This window comes from Pyrus communis, chromosome 10, assembly GCF_041283825.1.
Source record: "Pyrus communis isolate YQ-2024b chromosome 10, ASM4128382v1, whole genome shotgun sequence".
In the NCBI taxonomy this organism is placed as follows: Eukaryota; Viridiplantae; Streptophyta; class Magnoliopsida; order Rosales; family Rosaceae; genus Pyrus; species Pyrus communis.
Genome location: NC_142574.1, coordinates 23,997,750 through 24,022,491, shown reverse-complemented (window position 1 = coordinate 24,022,491; position 24,742 = coordinate 23,997,750). Strand labels below are relative to the sequence as shown.

The 24,742-nt window shown below is 34.8% G+C and overlaps 1 protein-coding gene across 1 annotated transcript; it reads left to right on the top strand.

Annotated features, from left to right (window-relative positions):
- Positions 1-8,883: 8,883 nt before the first annotated feature.
- Positions 8,884-9,752, top strand: LOC137727315 (2-hydroxy-palmitic acid dioxygenase MPO1). The gene has a single exon (XM_068466181.2). The coding sequence runs from the start codon at positions 8,976-8,978 to the stop codon at positions 9,549-9,551; it is 576 nt and encodes a 191-aa protein (XP_068322282.2). The 5' UTR covers positions 8,884-8,975; the 3' UTR covers positions 9,552-9,752.
- Positions 9,753-24,742: the final 14,990 nt, after the last annotated feature.

The window sequence follows — 24,742 nt, the reverse complement described above, 5'->3', positions numbered from 1 at the left end:
TCCTTGTGTGGTTTTTTTTTTATATTTTTTTGATCTTTTATTTTATTTTTATCATTAAAATTTAAAATTTTCAAGTCATTTTCATTTTTTTACTGAAAAATTATATTCAAACACCTTAAATTACTTCTTTCATACCTTTCTAACCCTTTTCTCTCTCCTTGTGTGGTTTTTTTTTTATATTTTTTTGATCTTTTATTTTATTTTTATCATTAAAATTTAAAATTTTCAAGTCATTTTCATTTTTTTACTGAGAAATTATATTCACACACCTTAAATTACTTCTTTCATACCTTTTTAATTTTTTAATATTTTTTACATGCCACTGACACTTGATAAAAAAATTATTCAAAAATTAAAAAGACGTGGGAAAAGTAATTTAAGATATGCTGATATAATCTTCCTTTTTTATTTTGGTTTTTGGGTTTGGTACTTCGGCTTCGATTTCACATAGGTACTGTTTGGTACGTGGGACGAGACGGAACAGAGTGGGACAAGGCGTTCCGTCCCACGTTTGGTGCGCCTAAAACGGGTGGAACGAGCTGTTTCACGGGACGAGTTTTGGATGAATTTTTGTTCCACCTCACCTCCTGGAACGACTCGTTCCACATTCGTGGAACACAAAATTATAACCTCTCCGTCTCTTTCTTCTTCCTCCTTGTTTCCATCCGAGGGCATCTTTGCTCCCGTTCCGTTCCGTTCCATCCCGTCCCGTCCCGTCCCATTCCGTTCCGTCCCGTCTACATACCAAACGATACCATAGAGAGGAGGGGGAGGCTTCGGCTTGGATTTCACAGAGAGAGGGGTGGGGGTGGGTTGCCGGGGGGCCGGGGGCTGTTTTGAGGGTGAGTATTGGGGACGTTAAAAATGGCAAGGAAGGCAAAGTTAACGTAAGATGACCTAAGCAAAGCAAATAATAAGCTTTTTGCTTCTCTCTCTTCCACTCTGCCTCTGCCTTTCTATCTGCTTACATTTTTGCAAGCGTAACAGAGACATGTCGTTCATAACTACTACCCCTTGAGTTTTTTTTATTTTATTTTATTTTTTATTTTTATTTTTATGAAATTAGATAATACCCATAACTTGTTTTTCTGAAATGTCTGTTAGACCATCTCCAATCATTTTTCAATGGTTTATGAAATTAGATAAAATTTAAAAGGCTTTTTTTTTTTGAATTTTTATTGAAAGTTTAGGTTTCAAACAAACTCAATCATTCTCCAATGGTTTGACCTAAAATAAGTTTTGAGTTAAAACTTAGAATTTGGGCAAATTTAACCTAGAATTTTGGCCAGCGTTAAAAGGCTAGCCCACCTTAAGTGGAGGCTATAGCAAGGCAAAGCACCCAACGCATGAGATGCGCGACGACAGACAGGAAGTGGGGTTTGCCCCTGACGAGAATGTTGACCACCCAAAACGAGCCCAACGGCTCTTTTTCAATTCGACCGTTTTAATTATTGGACTGTTGGAACCAACGGTCTAGATTCAAACCTATTTAATTTAAAATTTTTAAATACATTCACTTCAACGGCTGTGATAAAATATAATCAAATCCAAGGGTAAAAAAAAAAGTTCTAAATACCCCAAATGACATCCAACAGCTAATACAATTAAAAAAATTATTTAAATCAAAAGTCGCTTAAAAACTCTATAAATACATGCTTTGTGGGGTCGGTTTAGTAAATTTTCAAATTTCATTGGAATATAAATATTTTTAGGTTAAAATGTTCATAAAAATTTTATTTGACAATCCCTAGCAATTTTATTTCAAAAAAAGTTATTGAAAAAGAAAAATTATTTCTAGGTTAAAAGCTTTAGATTTTAACCTAAGAGTTGGAAATGGTCTTAGTAACAGTAAAAAAATTAAATTTGTTTTTCATAGCTTGGTTTAGGATGGTTGAGTAGAAAAGTGTGTCAATTTCTTTGCAATTGAGTTTGAAGTCTTTTCTTTTCAAGTTAGAATAATTTAAGATATATCATTTTGTTAAAATCAAATAGCATATATTCATTTTAGTATTGTTATGTTTGGGAATATAATTTCATTGTTAATGTGTATAACTTTCTACTTTATGTCTTCTCCAAAGTTATTGTGCCACAAAGAACAGGTTCCTATTGCCTTTAGGCAATGTGGTTGGTTTGGAGTGTTGTGACTTTTGATTGTAAGGTTTAGTTTGGGGTTAAAGAGTATGGACCATGTGGGGGAATTTTATGCCACAGGTCAGTTTGAGTTTCTTTTGGGTCTTATACTCCAATGGAATACATGTTAATCAATTAATTAATGGATTTTTTGGTCTTTTTAAATCCCTAATGATGGTCAAAATTTCATTTTTGTAGACTGAATTGTATGTCATGACAATATGAGTGACAATGATATCTTCTTAATGTTAGAGTTCTTTTATTTTCTTAATCCAATATTTGGGTTTAAAATTATGGCATTTTATGAGATTGTTGTGAAATTAAGCTAAACTTGCATCAGGATATTTTGAGTCGCATCTGGGGGCATGTTTCGGGCGGTGCCCTTATGCCAAATCCATTAGTATATGTATTTGTTTGCATTCCATTCCCATTGCAGGTGAACTTGGGAGAAGGGGACACTCTTTTCCTCAAAGAAACAAACTTGCAGGAGGCCAATCCGATGGCCTTGTTTGTAATCCGGTCACACATTGGTTGATGGGTTGATCACTACAACTTTATTTGCTTATGTATTTACTTATTTGTATATTTACAATTCAGTTTATACATATTTTCTTTGGTACAAGTTGTGTTTTCTTTGTCTATGTTCAACTGTTTTACTTATGAAGCATTTCAGTTGAATATAATCAGTTTATATTCAATCCCTATTCCAACTATCTTTTTTATATCTCTACATAAGTGAAGTTCTTAATAAACCAGGCAAAGAAATAACTTAAAGTTGAGTCACTCCCACTTAATGACATAATCTTTTAGTTAGAAGTCAATTAAGCGCATGCAATCTTCATCATTCAAATTCCTCTACTAGTAGTAGGTAGTAGTGGCATGGTCGCAATCTCCAATTTCATATTTGAGTAAATTTTCGACCAACCCACAAGGCCCATGGTGAATTTAGGGGGCGAACAAAAGCTAATTCTAAATGGTTGAGGAATTAGTTTCGAGTTAAATTTAAAGAATTAGCTTATTGCATTTTCTTTCTCATCTCATTTTTTTCTTCTAGTCGGTAGTCATTAAATTGAATAAATCAACAAACATAATTAAGAAGTGCAAAAGATAAGGTGGACATATAGAAATCATTCCTCTAATTTAAAGCAATGATTTGAGGCATTACCATTGCAATCTAATGATATCTTTCTCTATTTGTAGAGAATCTCAGGTTAAACTCACCTCAGATGGCGAGTTTGATACCTAAATATGAATAACACACTCTTTGGCTTAGCCTAAAGCTCGACTCAAGAGAAGCTGAAGCTTTACTATTAGGTACGGAGGGAAGTGAGGCCCAGGGGCCCTCCTCTCACTTTGTTTCTCACCTACTCATGTTTAAACCTTGTTGAGTTGCTTATATTTTGTTACCATGCTTGAGCAATTGTTGATTATTGATAGTTAATAAGAAAAATGAGAGAATAGGGATATAAGATACGTTATTTTGTAACTAATTTTTGTAGTATTCTTAAAACTTAACTTTATTTTTGTTAAAAAAAAAAGAAACTTAGCTTTATGTATCATAAAAATGAGCTTAAATATTTTAAGGTTCCCTAGTTAGTTTTCTAGCTTGACCCATGCTATTATGAGTATATTTTATATCACATTCACCCATAAAATATGTTTTATATTTGACGCGTCATCAATTTAATGAAATAACAGACATCATATTACTTAAATTCATAAACTGATACGATTCTAAAAATTCATAGTGCAATATGAAAAGTGGGACTATTTCATTTGCTTTGAAAATCACTCCAACCTATAGAGTACGAAATGTAATTGGCCTACAAACTTTTATCACAAAAACTATGACCCTTGGAAGAAAATTTCCCAAATGTGATGCCAAATTTGTGAAGTCCATGGTCCCAAGCCACCAACCGCCCACAGTTTACATTACCATCATTTGGTAAAACAAATAAAAATGAGTGCAGATGTACGAAGCTTCATTTTTTTTGCTCTGTATAATTGGAGAGCTGCCGAAATTCTTAAAAAAAGAACTGCTGACCACGAGAATCACCTGTATTTCTTAATTCTTACGGCTTATTATTTTATCATAATTGGTAGGCTTGTTGCTTGTTTTGTATGATTAGCGTGGGCCAATGGTGTGATTGTTTTTACATGGGAGAAACACTTCAGCACTGTGTTTGAACTTTGGAACAAATAAAGCCAAAACTACATGTTACATGCAAATTGTTGTTAAATACTATATAAGTTGAAAATGTAACAACTGGCAGACATTTGTGGTTATTTTTATTTTTAGGGTAAATTATATTTTCATACCTTAGGTTTGAGGCTTATTTCAATTCCTTACAACATCTTCAAAACATTTCACTTTCATACCTTAAGTACTATTTGATTTCAAAATAATACATCCGATACATTTTCCATTCATGGATCTGTTAAGTGCTGACGTGGCTGCCACATATATGCCACGTGGCTGCCAAATGTGTGCCACGGGGCAAAAAAAAAAATTTTTAATTTTTTTTTTTAAACCTGAATTTTCTCAAAAAAAAAAAAAAAAAAAAAACCATTATCCCTTCCCCCCAGCGACCCACATCCCCAAAGAACCCAAAAACATGAAGAAGAAGAAGAAGAAGAAGAAGAAGAAGAAGAAGAGGGAGGAAAAAAAAAACCCAAACCTATTCCCCCACCTGTAAGAAGAAGAAGAGGAAAAAAATGCAACACCACACCCCCCCCCCCCCCCCCCCCCCCCCCTCTCTTCTCCCAAAACAAAGTTGCCCAAGAAGAAGAAGAAAAGGAAGGAGGAAGAAAAGGAAGGAGGAAGAAAAAAAACCGCAACCCAGTTCGTCCCACCACCACCACACCCCCCCGGGGGACCCACGACCCACCTCCCAATCGGGTGGTTTTGTGGTAGATTCATCTTGTGGAGTTTGAGATGGGGATGAGTTTGAGATGGTTTTGTGGTAGATCCACCTAATCTCGGGTGGGATTTTTGAGGATGGGTGATGGGGGATAGGAGAGAAGGGTGGTTCGGGTGGGATTTTGGGGTTGATGATGATGGATGGGTCAGGGATGGGGTTTTTTTTTTTTTTTTTTTTTTTAAATTTATTTATTTTAAATTCACGTTTAAAAAAAAATTTAAATTTTTTTTGCCACGTGGCATATATGTGGTAATCACGTCAGCACTTAATGGATCCATGGATGAAAAATGTAACAGATGTATTAGTTTGCAATAAAATAGTACTTAAGGTATGAAAGTGAAATGTTTTGAAGATGTTGTAAGGAATTGAAATAGGCCCCAAACCTGAGGTATGAAAATGTAATTTACCCTTATTTTTATAGAAAGTAATTTTCACACATTTTTTTTTCCTAACACGTCTCTGTTATTTTCAGTATTTGGATTGAAAAATTAATTATAAATAAAAATAAATATCAATGTGTAGAAAGAGAAAAAAATTAAAAATGCTAAATTAGATTAATAGTCTCCGTGGTGATAGGATAATCGGGAGATAGGACCGTGGTGAAAAAATTCATTTTAAACCATCATGGTGAAGTCTGTTATGATTCAAGAACAAAATTGACATTTCCATCAATTCTCTGTTAACCTAAAATTAACACTTTCCACCCTTGTCACACTTATTCTTGTTCCCACTAAAAAACTCCTAACGGTATGATATACATCCCGTTACAAAACTCGGCATGATATTAAACCGTTTACGGTCTCAACAACCAAACGATTCATGCGTACAAGTAGCAGCAAGTAAGATCTCGCTTTCAGCCCTATATTAATGAAAGAGCACCCAAATTTGACATCTATAAAATCTATTTTCCGGTGTTAACGAAAAGTAGTCCGATTTCCTCATGAAAGTTTGGTGTTAAAGCGATTTCAAATGAAATATGTGTGCATACGCCAACAAGTATGGATGCACAGAAGGAATGCTAGTGTTCTTGCGTGAAAATGAAGAAGCAAAAGAAAGAACTTGCCTAAGCCCAAGGATGAAATTTCATCTTGATGGAGGAAATTATTCCCCCTGCTTACTGTTTCTGGCTTGAGTTAACTTTTTGACAGTGGCAAGCAGGTTCTTAAAGGTTGAGTTCAACACAACACAAATTTTATGTTAGCGGAGAGATGACGGAAATGTTAAGTTTGGGCTTGAATCTTAAGGGACTTCATCACGAGGGTTTAAATTTAAATTTTTTCACCACGGGAGCTATCTTCTGATTACCCGTGTTGTGTTAACGGAGAGTTGACGAAAATGTTAATTTTAAGATTCAATCCCAACGGACTATACCACGAGGGTTTAAATCTAAGTTTTTTTCACTACAAAAGCTATCTTCTGATTATCCTATTCCTACGGGGACCATTAATCCAATTTATCCTATAAAAAAATGTTTTGAAGATGGACTTCAATATGAATGCCAACCAACCCAGCAAGAAGAGAGAATCAGATTAGGAAGGGAGTAGAGGAATAGATGAGGCCCGAAATTACAGAAAAGGGACCACTAGGTCTTTTTGGTAAACGGGCCCATTAGGTTTTTTGGTAAGCGGGCCCACTAGGTCTACTGGTTTTGGTAAACGGGCCCACTAGGTCTACTGGCATGAGATTATTTATTCTTGTTACTCACCCTGATATTGGCATATTCCTTTGAATATTTTCTTAATATATATATTCCTTTGCATGCACTTGAATGTTGTATGTATTTTCATATTTTCTAACTTTGACAATTAACATTGTGATAGTTTAGACTAGTATTTATAGCCTAAAGTATTTAATTTTGTAAAATGCCAAAAGCATAGCATTGCTATTGCGAAGGTTTTGGTTTGAGGCTAAAAGATTAGCAAGTTTCCCTAGTTTGTATTAGCAAAGGTTGGCAAGATATAATCTCTTCATATACTGTAAACTAGGTATATTACAAGATGATTTCAGTTTTAGTTGATATATCTTTTGCAGAGATTATCTCTAAATGTGTCACCAAAAAAAAAAAAAAAGATAATATCAAAGTGATTGCAAGATGTGAAAGAAAAAAGATGTAAAAATGGAAGGTTCGAAAAGGTAAGATAACTCATAACAAAATCATCCAAATTAAGTTGAACAAAAGTGTCATGCAATGAATTCGTAGCTCAAACGGAAAAGATTCCCTCTTGTACAGTTGTGTGTGTGTGTATATATATATATAAGTCATTTGTTGGATTGCTTACTCAGTTCCACAGTCCACTAGATGACTCTGCAGAAATAGATGGCCTGACCCAATCAAAAGAGTGTATGCAGGGTTGCCAGCCATAGAGACAAAATGGTGGGTATTAGGTAGAGTTTTGTCTTAATACATAGCCCAATCAAATCCTTTCCTGTAAAGTATAGCTTAATCCATCTCAATAACGTGGAGTTCAATCCGTTCATATCCTTTTCACACGAGTCAATGGACTCAATACAAGTCGACAATTTCACAATATTATACTGATTGACCATTGACGCGTATGCAATGCATTTTAAATAGGGTAGTGTTGTCTACATAATTTATTTTTATTTTTCATAAATTTTTTTCAATTTTTTGGATCATCTAAATTAAAAAATATCAATAATAAAAAACTAATAAGAATGTATAAAAAGTAAAAGGGTATATTATCAATTTCCCCCCTGAACTTGTGACCATTGGCCAATTCCCCCCCTGAACTTTAATTTTGGCCAATTTCCCCCCTCAACTCTCATAATTAGTCAATTCCCCCCATGAACTTTAATTTGGCCAATTTCCCCCCTCAACTCTCAAAATTAGTCAATTTGCACCCTACTGTTAATTTTTTTTTTTTTTTTTTTTAATTTTCCATCTATTCTTTTCTTAATTTTCAATCTTTCTAATAGCTTCCAACAAAGTACTAAAATTAACATAAACTCACCTGCATAATATAGGGTAAAATGTACAAAAACATAATACAGTTAGTATGTGACATGGGTTGATTATAAGAAAAAGTTATGAATCGGGTTTAAAGCATGTAGAAGAAGAAATAATAACAAAAAGAAATAATAATCCTAAACTCATGGATCAAACCTATTTCAATAAAATGGGTTATTCTTAATAAGGAGTCGAAAATTATGAATAGACTAGCCATTTTTTTACTAAAGCTCGATTCTCCGCAATTTACTTGAACTTAGCTTTCACTTTTATAAAGAAAATTGTATTCACATACAAAAATTTACACATCAATCCTTTTTGTTATCAATTTTGTATAGTCAAAAATCAAATAAAATTACTCCATACTGATTTATTATGACTAATAATACTATCTATGATAAATTGTAAAATTCTAAATTTTAATCTATTTGTAATAGGATAAAGATATAGGAACATGATTAACATACATCTTATTTAGTTTTTTACACACACTTGTTTAATTATGATCAAATTAAAAATTTAACAGTAGGGTGCAAATTGACTAATTATAAGAGTTGAGGGGGGAAATTGGCTAAATTAAAGTTGAGGGGAGAAATTGACTAATCATGAGAGTTCAGGGGGGAAATTGGCCAAAATTAAAGTTGAGGGGGGAAATTGGCTAATGGTCATAAGTTCAGGGGGGAAATTGATAATATACCTAAAGTAAAAATGGATACAATGATAGCACTATCTTTAAACAATCCATAAACGAAAGTTCAAATAGGTTGCACGTTCCAATGTGCTTGACTGTCTTTTGGCTTTTTGCTTTCTACACTTTTGTTCTATCTACTTCTTCCTTCTATATATACCCCCAACTGGTTTTCCTTCAAGTCCAAGTCTTCCACAGAATCTTCATTTTCCCAGGAAAATCTTCCCTGTTTCCAGCAAAAGAAAATCAGTTCTGCAAAAAAAAACTCATGGGGAGGACTGGATTGTTTGATCTTGAAGGAAACTTTGCCTTCCATGGAGCATATCACAACAACCCAATTAACATTTTCATACACACTTTCTTGGTGTGGCCATTGTTCTTCACTTCTGTTCTTCTTTTCCACTTCACACCTTCCCTCTACAGTTTCCCAATTCATGGCCTCGAATTAAATTTGGGGTTTGTTTTCACGTTGGCGTATTGTTTGTATTACGTCAAATTGGACAAGAAAGCTGGGTCCTTGGCAGCTTTGATCTGTATTCTCTGCTGGGTTGGAGCCAGTGTTCTTGGCAGTGAGCTAGGGTTTACTAAGTCGTGGAAGGTTGTTCTGGGTGGTCAGTTCTGCAGTTGGGCTGGACAGGTCATAGGCCACGGGATATTTGAGAAGAGAGCCCCTTCAAACAACTTTCTTCAGGGACTTCTAATGGGGCCGTACTTTGTGCTGCTGGAGCTTATTCACTCAACTTTTGGGTATGAACCCTATCCAGGGTTTCATAAAAGTGTTACGGCAAAGATTGAAGCTGATATCAAAGATTGGAAGGCCAAGAACCAAAAGAAAGTCTCCTAATTAATTTAGGTGGTCCGAGATATATGAATGTACTAATAATACTATTAGGTTATTATTTATCTAAATTATGTCAACTCGATCTCTATAGTTTCGTCCAATCAATTTTATGAACTTACATAATTGTACGAGAAAAATTTTCGGTTGTCACCGTCACAAGATTCTTTGTGACAACTAGCTTATATGAAAGTTTCAGTTTTTTAAGGTCTTGCCAGATATTGTCTGGTTTCTTGGGATGTTTGCTTTGCTTTTCAGGTTATTTCTAATGGTTTAACAAGTTGATTAGTTAACTAATGAAACTTGCGCAAAGGAATCTTGTGTTGTTTGTTGTTCAAGGCAATGACGAAGTATTATGCTTTTATGCTTATTAAAAGACTGAAAACAAGATGACTAAATCATACACGTATGACCTTTGTGGAGCAGTTTAAGTTGGACTGGTTTGATTGGATGATAATGTTTTTATTATTTGATTCTATTTGAGCATATTGTCACATCTTAGATCTTGACCTTGGATCTAAATAAATTATTTGGATGAATGATGGTATAAGTTGATGACACGCGAACGAAACAAGATAATGAAAATAATAGTAAGAGCTAATTACATTTTCTACCTCCAGATTTAAAGTGATTTTACAATGAGTCATGGATTTTTAATTTTCTCATATTGCACCGTGCAATTTTAAAAGTGTATTTGATCTACACATTCAGTCTCTTTGAATATCTGATTCTCCATTAAATTAATGAATTTTTTTTATCAATGTATTGCAAATGTAACTTACGCATTAGCTCATATAACCCTAATAATAATAATAAAGTTGAAAGTTAAGGGGACATGTGCTGTCACCACCACATTTGCTTCGTTCAGCACAGAAGCTATTGGTGTGCATTGTGTATCTAGCTAGTTGGACTGCACTAGCAAAATTACTTCCTGACAAATGTAATAGGTCTATGAGTTTTAGCCTTTATTAAAGAAAAGAAAACAAATTGGAAGCAAGTGCTACTGAACTATAAAACACACCGACCAGTATAAAAGTGGTATGCTAAGGTTAGCTTCAATGGTGCTGGGTAAGAGCTACAATCCGTGTGAGTTTTGTGTTTTCTATATATTAACTCCAACCTAGCCCATGCATGCACATATTTTAAACTTTCCCTTTGTGGGGCAAGACAACTCAGATTTTATATTTATATCTTCAGATGGAGGATGACAATTGGATTAACAAACCATGAGATGGAGAAGGAGAATGAGCACTTGAAACACTTTATTAGTATACTCCGATCAATGTTTACTAAAGCTTCCTTAAACCTTAAGCGGAGTAATTAGGTTTTCATCCCTAATTTTCGATTTTATAGATTGAAGTCTTATTCTTTTTTAATTTTTGATCAGGGGCTTTTGGTTTTTATCCACGTCATAATCTCAATAATAAATTATTTACATGTCATCATATTTAAATTTTATAATGAAAAATAATTTAACCATTTTCAAATAGATCTATTTAGTGTTAGAAACGTTACATTTGATAAATTTATATTCATGGCTAAATTTTGTATCATATACTTCTATTTTTAATTTGTATGTTTTTTTAACATGCACCAATTTATTTTCTAATTTTAATTTGTACCTATATATATATATATATATTTTTTTTTTTTTGTGCCCATACTTTAAAACTTTTGTTTGTACCTATAGGTTTTTTTTTTTAATCTTTTAGGAGAACTGTTATTAGTACTCCAAAAATCTCATTTTGTACTTCTTACAAGTGTATTTCTTTTTCTAATTATAGAAAGTTTGGAATGCAGATTTTTGGAGTGCCATAAAAATTTCCTCTTTTATTTGTACACATAATTTATTTATAATGTACCCATTTTCTATAAATTATGTACCACATTATATATATGTAAAATGTACCCTTTTTGTGTAATGTACCTTTTTAGTCTAAAACATACCAATATTTAAAATAAATAAAAAAATCTGATCAGATTTCACACAATTCAAATTTGAGGATCAAATAAAATTAAAAAAAACTCCTACGCGATATTAATCTTTGCATGATTTTAGGAAGAGTTTAATAATTTTGTTATTATTTTCTTAATTAATTAATACTGAAATTTAACATTTTGTCCTTCAATCAAAGTATTTGACACACTTCGGCTCAGAATGTCCATCTGGACTTTGAATCGAGCTGTGATGACCAACACCCAAAGGGTGATGAAGTCATAAAGTGTAGTGATGTGGAAAATGTGAATAAATTTAAACCTAAAAGTACCTAATTATAAGAGTGCGCTTGTGAGCGGAAATGAACCCATTTTACACGTGATGTCAGAGCATAAGTAAAGTACAATAAGATAAGATGAGAATTATACCAACGAAGGTAATCTCCAATACCAAAATTTGTCAAGAATCCTCGTCGATACGAAAGCTCAGCCACTAAAACCTGGAGGGGTGAAAAACAAGGGTGAGTAGGCCTGAAAATAAAGTTTTAATAAAAACCTTTTGAAAACGTTATAACCCCTCGATGTAAAACAAATATAGTTTCCAAAATGTACATACTACTTATAGTATAAAAATGCTTACCATAACCAGCAATATTTCAAGGATGCCATACGTCATAACTTTTGTAAATAAGTACATGACAATCACATATTTTCGCCTAAATAAACATATCACATCGAATGCTCATCGACAAATGCTGACACACAAGCTCATGCAGAGGTATTATGACATGAATAGGAATGAGTGTAATAATGATATACGCTCTAGTACTACAATCAAGTGAAGATTGGTGCTAAGCGCATCACATACGAGATGGAGTTGCCTATTACAACCTGTACAACAGAACTGACACCTACAATGGATCCAAGGTGAGTGTGCGGTGCGATGTGAACATACACATGAAGCCTGGCCTTGGCCCGGGCGAGTACTAACGTTGGTGCATCAATGATAAGCAAATAACTTAAATATAATCATGCCACAACAATTCAACAATTCTAGTCATTATAATACTATTCATGACCATAAATATAATTAAGGCATCCCCCTTAGTAATAAGCTTACATGTGCTTTCCGTAGGATTATTTCATCATTTCCCAACAATAAGGCATTTCTTATAAACGTTAATTTAATCATGGCAATCACGTCGAGAATTTATTAATAATTGTATATATGGAAACTAACCAATATATATATATATATATATATATATATATATATATATTTATTATTTATATATAAAGAAAAGATTCACTTACAGATCATGTCGTCAAGTCGAACCCGTTCGAACTAGAATAGCTGAAGTCATCGATAATAATCGCACCTAAGCATAATATTATGATCCATTAGTAAAACTCCACTAAAACAATTAAATTTGGGAAAATAGAGTACGAATTTGGAATTAGGGCGTCGAAATACACTAATGATGGTCCCCGATAAATTTTGTAAAAAGTCAACGGAGATGTCCCGACGGTCAACTACGTTAAAACTTTGAAATTTCACTAAATGAACATCAAAAACGGACTCGAGCGTCGAAATTAGCCTAGGAAGATTCCAAAGAAAAAATCGAAAAATCAATATAAGGAATATTCCTAGAATATTCTTAGCCCATTTGAAAATTGGGCTGGGCTGGAGTAGTGGCTCAAAGGTTTGGGCCAAGGACTTGGACTGGGTTTTTGGGCCAAGTTTGTACTTTGGCCCTTTTTTTTTTTTTTTTTTTTTTTTTTTTGCCCTTTTCTTCTTCTCTGGCTGGTTGCCACTGCATCCGTTAGATTCCACCCAATTCCGACCACACCAAAAACTTAACTAAACCTAGCCTTCCAATATATCAAATCGAAGCTCAGATAACGAGGAATCGAAATACACCTTTGGTTTCCTCGACCGTGGCCGGAGGTGGCCGAAAAAGGGCTCGAAATGGTCGGATCTTCGTCTGAAAACTGGGGAGTATTTCCTCGAGGTGTTTCCTGCATCTAAACATCATCAAAACATCTCAAAAACATCCTTATCATACTCTTAAACACAATCTACGAAGATCTTAGGGGTTTTTGAGGCTTACCTTCGCCGGGGCTACGAGAACTCGCCAGAGTTCTCCATTTCCGATTATTCTCCGATGTAAGATCTGAGGGTTATTCAAGTTTGGGTTATGGGCTTGGGAACAAGGAGATGGGACAAGTTGGGGTGATGGTGATGGTGATAGAATATCTCTGCACTTGTAGATAGGGAGCACGAGCGAGAGAGTTGAGGGAGAGATGAGAGAGGTGAAGGATGAGGGAACTGAGACCATCTCCAACCGAGGGCTGGCTAGAGGGCTTGTTTTAGCCCACTGGCCCTTTAAGATATTAATATTTTAATGAACAGTACAGAGCCATATTTGTCTCCGTCTCCAATCGAGGGCCAAAGGGCCAAACATAATTTATTATTTAAATTTAAAAACTACAACAACTTAAATTCAAATCCAACAACAACTTAAATTTAAAAACTACAACTTATATTTAAAAACGACGAATTATATTTAAAAACTACAAATTAAATTTAAAGGAATGGTGAATGAATGGTTTAGGTATTTATAGGAAAAAAAAATTAGAATTTTTAAGAATTAAAAAAAAAAAAAGGCCCAAAAAACCTATATAAAAAAAAAAAAATTTAATCCAATGATAACTAGCGTTAGCTAGTCGTTGGATTCAAATTTTAGTTCAAGCATTCATGTCAGTTATAACCGACAAGATTAGTGTTTTTTTTTCCAGCCTCAGGCTGCAGCTAGCCCTTCAACCCTTTGGCTCTTTCAGATTCCATGGGGCCCTCTCAGATTCCACAATCCCTCTGGCCTAGCCCTCGGTTTGAGACGATTTTCGGGCTATTTTCGGCCATCTGGCCCTCTAGACCCTTCAGTTGGAGATGGCCTGAGAGAGTGAGAAGAAGAGAGATCGAGAGGGATTTCCAGAGAATCCCGGGGAGGAAGCCACATAGCAATAGGAGAGTGGGGAGTTTTGGGATATGCGGTCCCCATGGCTAATAATAATTAATAAAATATTTAGAATATCTCTTAAATAATTTTAAAATAATAATATTGTAACATCCCACATCGCCCAGGGGAGTGATCCTTAAATGTATATTCTCATCTCTACCTAGCACGAGGCTTTTTGGGAGCTCACTGGCTTCGGGTTCCGTAGGAACTTCGAAGTTAAGCGAGAAAGGGGCTAGAGCAATCCCATGATGGGTGACCCATTGGGAAGTTGCTCGTGAGTTCCCAAAAACAAAACCATGAGGGAATGGTAAGCCCAAAGCGGACAATACCGTGCTACGGTGGTGGAGTGGGTCCGGGAAGTGATCCGGCCCGGGCCGGGATGTGACAAATTGGTATCATAGCCTAACCCTGGGCTCATGTGTGCCGACAAGGACGTCGGGCCCCTAAGGGGGGTGGATTGTAACATCCCACATCATCCAGAGGAGTGATCCTTATATGTATATTCTCATCCCTACTTAGCACGAGGCCTTTTGGGAGCTCACTGGCTTCGGGTTCCGTAGGAACTCCGAAGTTAAGCGAGAAGGGGGCTAGAGCAATCCCATGATGGGTGATCCACTGGGAAGTTGCTCGTGAGTTCCCAAAAACAAAACCGTGAGGGAATGGTAAGCCCAAAGCAGACAATATCGTGCTACGGTGGTGGAGTGGGCCTGGGAAGTGATCCGTCCCGGGCCGAGATGTGACAAATATAATAGCAAAATAATCTTAAAATAATAATATAATAATTACGAGAGATATATAAAATAATAATGGGAAGTGTTATTGGCACTTCAAAAATCTCATTCTACACTTCTCACAAGTGTATTTTTCTTTCCAAATATAGAAAGTTTGGAGTGTAGAATGAGATTTTTGGAGTGTCAATAACAATTCCCATAATAATTAGTAATCTTTACAAAAGTACTTTTCGGATTTGTAGTTCCTTAAAATTTTCGTCGTAGCTCCAATTTCAATTTCACTTACGCCTACGCGTTCATATCGTTGAGTATTTCGAGGATACTGTAATGTAATGGCCGATACTCGTTACAAACTAACAGCCAATGAAATCAATAATCTCGCCTCTAGGGTATTTTTGTCAATTCATACTTTTGAAATTTTTTTAAATCGTAAGATTAAGGACGGGTTGTCACAATATTCAAATTAATAAAGTTTCCATCAAAGATTTTAGTCAATCAGGGACAGACTAGAACCAAAGTTTTCAAGAAATTCGATAGTCATTCCTCATTTTTCTATTTCACTGGCTAAAACTTTATTTTTTTTAATTTTTGATAAGGTCCTTTAGTTTTAGTCCACGTCTTTATTTCAATAATATTTTAGTTTTATAATTAAAAGTTATTTAACCGTTTCCATATAGATTCATTTAGTGTTAAAAACTTTACATTTGGTATATTTATATTTATGGCTAAAGTTTGTATCATATATTTCTATTTTTTAGTTTGCAACAATTTTTCTAATTTGTAGCAATTTTCTTTTTAGTTTTAATTTGCACCCATATAATTAACTTTTTTTTGCTTGTATTTTAAAACTTTTTTTATGAAAACCCGTTCCAAATTTTACGTTTTTATTTTATTTTAAAAGCGTGAATTTACGAAAATGCCATAGAGACAAAGATTTTGACTTATGTTGACCATCGTCTAGAGAGACGTATGACTTATTCTTTTAACATATTCTCGTAGTACTTGTTGGTGTGAACACATAGGCGAAAGCCGTTGCGAGTCCGGGTTATAACGGTATAGTTATGGACGTTTGAAATTGATTATTTAAATATTTGAATTCCCACCTTTTGAGATTAGTGGACCAATTAAATTAAAGGGACAAGGAACCAATTAGAAGAGAGGAGGGAAGCCTGCAGCCAATCAGAAAGAAAGAAGAAAAAAAAAAAATGGGAAAGCTTCCCGTGCACCCATGCCCGACCTGTGTGACCACCGATTTTCCAAGGCCGATTCCGATCAATTTCGATGGAATTTTTCGACGCCACCACCACCATCTTGAAGCTCTCATTCTCCTCTACAAAACCCACCCAAGAACCACCTTGATTAACCACAGTATGTGGCAGTTTAAGGCCACAAAAGTTGGCGGTTCTCACGGTGCTTCGGGCACCCTTTTTGATTTTCCGGCAAATCGGCAAAGTGATAGCCGATGCCACCACTTGGGCTTTGTAGCCCATCATCCCAGGAGCAAAACCCAACCAACCTTGACCCCGTTGGACCACTGTAGAAGACGAATCGACACCGGGAAGTTTTAGGCACCCGCCGGCTTTGTGGGCAAAATTGACCATCTTCCCTCCACTTTTGGACTTTGTGGCAGGTATGAAAGTTTCTCCACTCACTGAGATCTTAATTTCTGTGAAGTTTGAGAATTTTTGGAAATAGTTGGATTTTCCGGCAAGTCGGGGCGGCCGACCGCCACCCGCGGCGACTCGTGGCCAGTGAGCCGCCAATACTATTTTTAGGCTATGTCGAATGTCTTGAATTCAGTTTTGTCATTTGAATGATGTAGGTTGATCGCTGGAACCTAAATTCGTTACGATACGTTACTTGATAAAAATGTGAATCGACGATCCGACCGTTGGATCGTCACCAAAATTGGATACATTATAATACGTAATATTTAAAGATCATACGAATTTATGGATCAGGAATCCAACTTACGGATCTTCCTGAATTGGATTTGTAAGTTAGTAAAATAAATGTTCACGGCCACTTGTTTTAGGCAATTGGCGGAGATTTGACCGTTGGATCGTAATGAAATTTTAATATGTTATTTTAGAAACATATTGTGGATCGTTGGTAGTTGCGGATTGGAAATCTGATGTGCGGATCTTCCGGGTCAAGTTATACAGGGTTGTAAACCCTACGGTCGATCTTTGATTGACTGTTGACTTGTGGTCAATGGGTCTCAAACTATTTTAGAATGCCGTTGAGGTTGTGTTTTATGTGAATTACGTATTCTACGGATAAGAGTTTTGAGATGTGATTTGATAATTGGTCACAGGGACCAATCATTCAGGATGCCTCGATGCATGCGCTAGAGAATCATAGCGTGGACTCCAGGTGAGTGGATCTTTTCCTTTTTATCGTACATATTATTGAGAGTTCTATTGACACTTTTAAATTGATTAGGTATATTACCTTCATATATAATTATTGTGAATGCTTGAAGTACTATATGAACTATGAATGACTTGATCCCTGTTTAGGGTACATAGGCAGTCTAACGAGACGTTAGATGCAACCATAATATATTTGAGACAAAAACCTTATTTGGGAAATTGAGTAATGCGAAGGAAATTGGTAAAGGCAAGTTTTAGTTTTGTGAATTAGTTAATTAAATTAGTGTTAATTGGGTTGTCATGGATAATTATCTCTGAAAATAAATAGTTCGGGAGTAGGGCGTTATTGATTGTACACTTCACACCGTATTGTTTATAATTGAAAATGCTACGACATGGTTGAGTATTAGATTGCATCATGGTATATCCATATGTATATTACTTGCATATAATTATTGGGAATGCTTGCAAGTGCAAGGGTAAACGTAGGACACCCAGGTAAGTTCAGGTGAGTTTATGGTATTAGTTGAATCGATTGCGTTATAACATGACTACATTTATGTGTTAGGCAACTCCGATACTGTCGTATTGGTTGCCATGAGTTGCACATGTTATATTGAGATGCATTGAGAGCTCATAAACCTGCACCCCGGTGTTAGTGCTTCCGCCCGTGGCCAGGGCACAGTCCTTCACGTGATGTTCACCTCCCGCACCTTACGCTCACCTTGGACTCAAGGTAGGTGCACAGGCTTGTCGTACAGACCACTATAGGTGGTTCCGACTCGTAGGTGACCCGCGATTATTTGCCCAGTCTTCACGTGATCGTAGCACTTGAGCGTACTTATTTACACCCAGCCCTATCATACAGACCACTAGAGGTGGTTCCGACTCGTGTGCAGGGATGTTTGATGAGCTATAGATTAAGTCGTACAGGTCACTATAGGTGACTCCCGACTTATATGTTAGTATTGATTGATGAGATATAGGTACCTGCACCCCGGTGTTAGTGCTCCCGCCCGTGGTCAGGGCACAGTCCTTCACGTGATGTTCACCTCTCGCACCTTACGCTCACCTTGGACTCAAGGTAGGTGCACAGGCATGTCGTACAGACCACTATAGGTGGTTCCGACTCGTAGGTGACCCGCGATTATTCACCCAGTCTTCACGTGATCGTAGCACTTAAGCGTACTTATTTACACCCAGTCCTGTCGTACAGACCACCAGAGGTGGTTCCGACTCGTGTGCATGGATACTTGATGTGATATGGATAAGTCGTACATGTCACTAGAGATGACTCCCGACTTATATGTTAGTATTGATTAATGAGATGAGTACAGTCGTACGGGTCACGTTAGGTGATTTTGGCTGATGTATCATTTTATATTGATTAAGTTCATTTGGTCTTCTTGTTAATGCATTGTAGAGTCTATGGACATGGCATACTCGTGGTTTTGGCCATTTTTGAGCATAGGTGGATATATATATATATATGTGTGTTGTACTGTCCTATAGAAAACGATAAGAGAATTATAGTGAGGGGTTATTACTTGTAGAAAGGTAATAGTTTTGGGAAGCTTGGTTTTACTGTTTACTCACACTTTTTGTTTTGTACCCCCTTCAGGTTTTAACTGATGCGTTCGTATCGATGAGGATATATGGCTAATCTTAGTATTGGTGGCTACTTTTAAGGGTATGATTCTTACCCACATTACTGTACTTTACTTATGCTCTGACATCGCGTGTGAAATGGGTTCGCTCCCACTCGTAGCGCACTCTGGTATTTAGACACTGTTAGGTTCAAATTTATTCACATTTTATACATTATCACACTTTATGGCTTCGTCACATTCCAGGTGTCGCCCAACACAGCTCGATTTGGGGTCCTAGTGGACATTCCGGCTCGGGATGTGTAATTTTTTGTACCCATAATTCTTTTTAGTCTTTTATTTGTACCCATAAATTATTTATAATGAACCTATTTTTATCAAAAATGTACCATTTTGTTGTATGTATATAAAATGTACCCAGTTTTTTATGTGAAATGTACACATTTTCTTAGTTAAATCTATTCACTTTTTATTTATTTATAATGTACTCATTTTTTATAATGAAGTGTACTCATTTTTAATTTAAAATGTACAATATTTAAAAATAAAAAATATTGATTAGATTTAATTCAATTCAAATTTAAGGAAAAAAGTTAAAAATTCCTATTTGGTATTGATCTTTGCATGGTTTTAGAAAGAAGTTAGTAATTTTTGTTATTAAATTCCTTAATTAATACTAATTTTTTATTTATTTTAGTAAACGATATTATCTACAATAAGGGGAGTGGGCTTAGCCTCACAATGGCTAGCAATAATGTGATTTAAATTCGCTTTTGGCGAGAATCAGATCTAAAACCTCTTATTTATAAGTGAAGAAAAATATCACTAGACCGTACGTAGTACTAAGTGGCAATTAAAAGTTAACATTTTGTTCTTCAAAATTTTAGTTACTGGCTGTCTACAGTAACCTTATTCTTTGAACCTTTCAGCTTTGTGACAACTAGCTCAAATGTAATTTGTATTTTTAATGGTCTTGCCAAGTGCTTTATTTCTTGGGATACTTACTTTCATTTTTGTTAGATTTTTAAAATAGTCTAGCTAGTTTAATTTCAAATGCAACTTGCAGAAAGAATCTTGTGTTATGTTTTTATAGATTTTTTTATTTGTCAAACGATAGATTTTGTTAAATTAGTCATAGATGAAATTCGAACTCATGCCGTCATACAAGAGGTCAACGCCTTTCCACCACTGTGGTAAATGACACTTGCTGTTTTTTATAGACTTGGGTCATCTGCTTTGGTTTCGTTTGGCAAGATATGCTTGATACTTAATATCAAATTGCCAAATGATTAAAATACAATGTTTTTATTTTAGTGTATGACTACATTAAAAAGGCTGAAGGGTTTGGTTAAGCCTAGCAAGAGTCTATAATAAATATTTTGGTATCAAACTCACTTTTTATACGCGTCAAATTTAAAATTTTCAATTTGAAAATAAAAAAATATATTTTAGAAAGCACTAAGTCGCCATTAAAAATACAATGTTAGAGGTTAAAGGGTTAACAACGAAAAAAGAAATTAAAAAGAATTTTTATTCTCATCCATATATCTAATTATTTTGTTGACCTTTTAATATAATTATATAAAATAAGTTTACCCTTTGTAAAGCTGACCCGTGAGGACTTAAAAAAACAGAATTTAGGTTAAAATAGTTAGGAATATATGAAGAGTAAATTATTTTGATTTTGACTAATTAATGGGCTTTATTTTATTTATTAGCTTTATGTTGCATTGTAGTTTCCGTTTTACAATAACTCTGCAATGCAATTTTCATTTTATTTAACTTGAATTTAGTATGGTGGTTGTGGAATATTGGTTTTAGGGAGCATTTTTGCTCATCACCATAATTATGATATATGTTCACCTTACATCTTATCATCTGATATGTATTCCAAAGATTTTGAGTAAACAAAATATGTGGACTATATTAACCGAATGATTTCGTCGGGTAAAATAGATTTAGGCACCAGAATTTTTTTTGTCGGGGTAAGATTTCGTGGGGCAACCCCAAACTTCTAGTAGTGTGTTTTAAAAATAATAATAAGGCTTTTTATATTAGCACCCCATATAATGTTGAATGAATCTCACATTAAAATTTAATATTAAATAACTTATTTACCCCACTATGCAATAATAATTTTGACCTTATTAGGTTTTAAAAAAAATAAAAATTTCTAAATACACCCCAACTCACTTTTAACGTATTATTTATCTTCTCAACCATCAAAACCCTCCCACCTCCATTGTTGAACAAAACTCTAATTAATGAAACTACAAACATGTTGATTAAGAAAAATTTTGACGAATGGAACACAAAATCGATGTTTCGGAAGTTTCACATGAGGTAAGACTTCATATTTTTCATTGTTTTAGTGATTTCGATGACATCAATAATTATTTAATCTTGTGTTTGTTGGTTTATTTAAACTTCTACATTCATATTTATTTGCGAATCACAGAACGATAAGCAATCATATTTGAACCTAAAACATAGACTGAACTCAATAGTTGTACAAAATAACAATCAAATCGGAAACTCACCATTCGTCAGCTGATTGGGATCATACTTGTAAACATCAATCTTTCAAGATGATTATGTCAAAGTTTCATATTTTTCTACCAAGCCGTTTAACCGTGGCGATGAAATTAAGGCTCAGTGTGTAGCTTTCTCATATTGACGTTTCTAGACGTTTTGGGTATTTTGAAGGTCAAGATGACATATTTTGAGAATGATTCCTTTTGAGGATTTGTAGGGGACGTCTTCAAATTTCAAAATAGACATTTTGGAACCAAATCGAAATTGAATTGGTCGGTCAAAAGTGTGATTGTCACATCCCGGCCTGGGGCGGATCATTTCTCGGGCCCGCTCCACCACCGTAGCACGATATTGTCCGCTTTGGGCCCCGATCACGTCCTCACGGTTTTGTTTCTGGGAACTCACACGAGAACTTCCCGATGGGTCACCCATCTTGGGAATGCTCTCTCGCGCTACTCTCTTAACTTCGGAGTTCCTACGGAACCCGAAGGCAGTGAGCTCCCAAAAGGCCTCGTGCTAGGTAAGAATGAGAATATACATTTAAGGATCACTCCCCTGGGCGATGTGGGATGTCACAGTGATTTTTTGAGAAGTCCGAATTTTGGTTTAAATAGGAAACCTTTTATTTCCTAGTTATCTTATTTTATTGTGTTTCCTAGTTTTGGGAAGACATTTTCTAGTAAGGATTTTAATTATGTAGTAGTATAAATAAAGCTTTTTGGCCATTAGGAAAAGAAGGGAAGAGAACGATATTCTTTGGCTTTAGAGAGCTTTTGAGGATTCAAGTTTATTTTTCAAGGTGTTTTCTATCCATGTTTTTAATAATATTTTGTTTTATGGTTCTTGGTAACTATTTTCGTTTATTAGGGCGAGGCCACGAGCCTTAGCAAGAATATGTAGTTTCTTTTCAATTTGTTTATGACATTATGCATGCAGGTTTTGAATTATTAATCATCGTATTTGAAACTATCTAATTGTATTGATGATTGGTCACCATTAGGATATTTAGAAAAGTAATTTGATATAATTTTTGCAAAGGGATGTCCCTAAAATTGACTAAGACTTCTTGTGGTTAATATGTGTAACTTCTTAGGACGGACGACATTTCTTAAGGGTTATATGGTTTTTCAAAAGGATTTCATAAAACTTAATGAGTCTTGCATATTCACATTTGATCTGGATGCTACAGACGAGTTGCATGTTAGACATACGTTCTATGTTAGAGGTTCCAAGTAGGGCATACTTTAGGAAAACCTAACATTCAAATATGCATGTGTAAGTCATAAGTAATTGGAAGAACTACGTAGGATTGTTAAGGCAACGGCGGAATCCTAGTGCTTAAATAGATTTTCAAAACTATTTTCTTTTTTTTTTCCCCTTACTTTCCCAATTTATTTATTTAATTATTTTTAATTAAATTCGTTTTTAGTATTTTTAGGTCATAAAATCAACCACTTCCCAACTTTATTTTCAAATAATTAATTAAGATTTGGTTTTAACATAAACTATTCATTCAATCCCTGTGGAAAACGATCTTGCTTGAGCTGCTTTAGTACAATAACCTTGTACTCTTGCAAGTATTTTTAAGTGTTTTTATCCCTACTTTAGCTGGTGGTAAAATCCCTATCAGAATTCAAAGTTACTGCAATTCATCAACCAAATAGCCGAGATAAATTGCAATGGTATGGATGGTCTAACAGCAATAGCGGCCATACATCCATGAATCTTCCTTCGTAAAGATTCTAAAGAACAGAAACTAGCCATGCAAAATAATTTGATGAGAAATCAGAAATGTTTGCGAGATAGGCCAAATGCAAAATTTGGGTCTGATATTGTTTTGGATAATAATTTTGACTGGGCCTGATTTGGGCCGCAATGAAATTCATAGGTACTTTTTTTTTCTTCTCTTTATTGTTTGCTAAATAAACACCAGAAATTGACATTGACATTTGGATAAATGATTAGGTGAACATGGAGGAGATGTCACTTGAAAAGGCTGGATGAATTGAAAATCATGTTAATATATAGTAGGATTGGCCTAATAATATAGCCCAATAAACTGCTTACTTTGAATTTAACTTAACCTGGAATTGTGGGTTCATCTATATATTCTCTCTTATATTTCTAATTAACTATGACAATGAGAGAAAATTTGATGAACTAAAGTTACAAGTTTTGAAAGAAACTAGGTAGCTAGATATACTAAGCATCTCAAGATATCGATTATAATAGGATAGTGAAAAGGTCCATTTATACAAGTTTTTGTGTGGTGCTGCGATTCTATTTCCGACTTCAACCTCGGGTTATTTTCTTACTGGCGGCAGGCTGCACGTTGCTTTTGAGTTAGTGTTTTTTTGTTATGGTTGTTGTCGTTTACCTTTTTTTTTTTTTTTTTTTTTTTTTTTTTTTTTTTTTTTTTTTTTTTTTTAGCCTAAGTTTGTGTGGGTTTCCTTCCTTATTTTGGATAGCTCTCTTTTACTGATTTATGTCTGCTTTGTTTATGTCGGACTGTAATAGTTATGATCATTAATGAAGTTTACTATTTTCCACAAATAATAATAATAATAATAATAATAATAATAATAATCCAAACTTAGAAATTAGTGAGCAAAAGTACAATAATTTAGCAAGAAAATATATGTTGAACACATAGAGAAGAAATTACAGCAACACGAGCACATCTTCAGTATGCCTCTATTCTGTATATATGTCTTTGTTATTGTTGTCAGTTAGCAGTGGCATATATAGGATTTTAACTCTAAGAGGTTAGGGTGTAAAGTGTAGAAATTTTTCAGACAAAAATAACGCTGGAAAGTTAAATGATAATTCTTTCGTTCATAATTGACAGTAAATCAAAATCACAAGCTATGATAGTTCACAACAAAATTTTGTAATATGAGAATGTAACATTATAACTTTGTTATCGATGCAAGTAAAAACTTTTTTTCTCAATGTAAACTCGTTGAGCGACTCAACTAACCGGAATACTTGAAC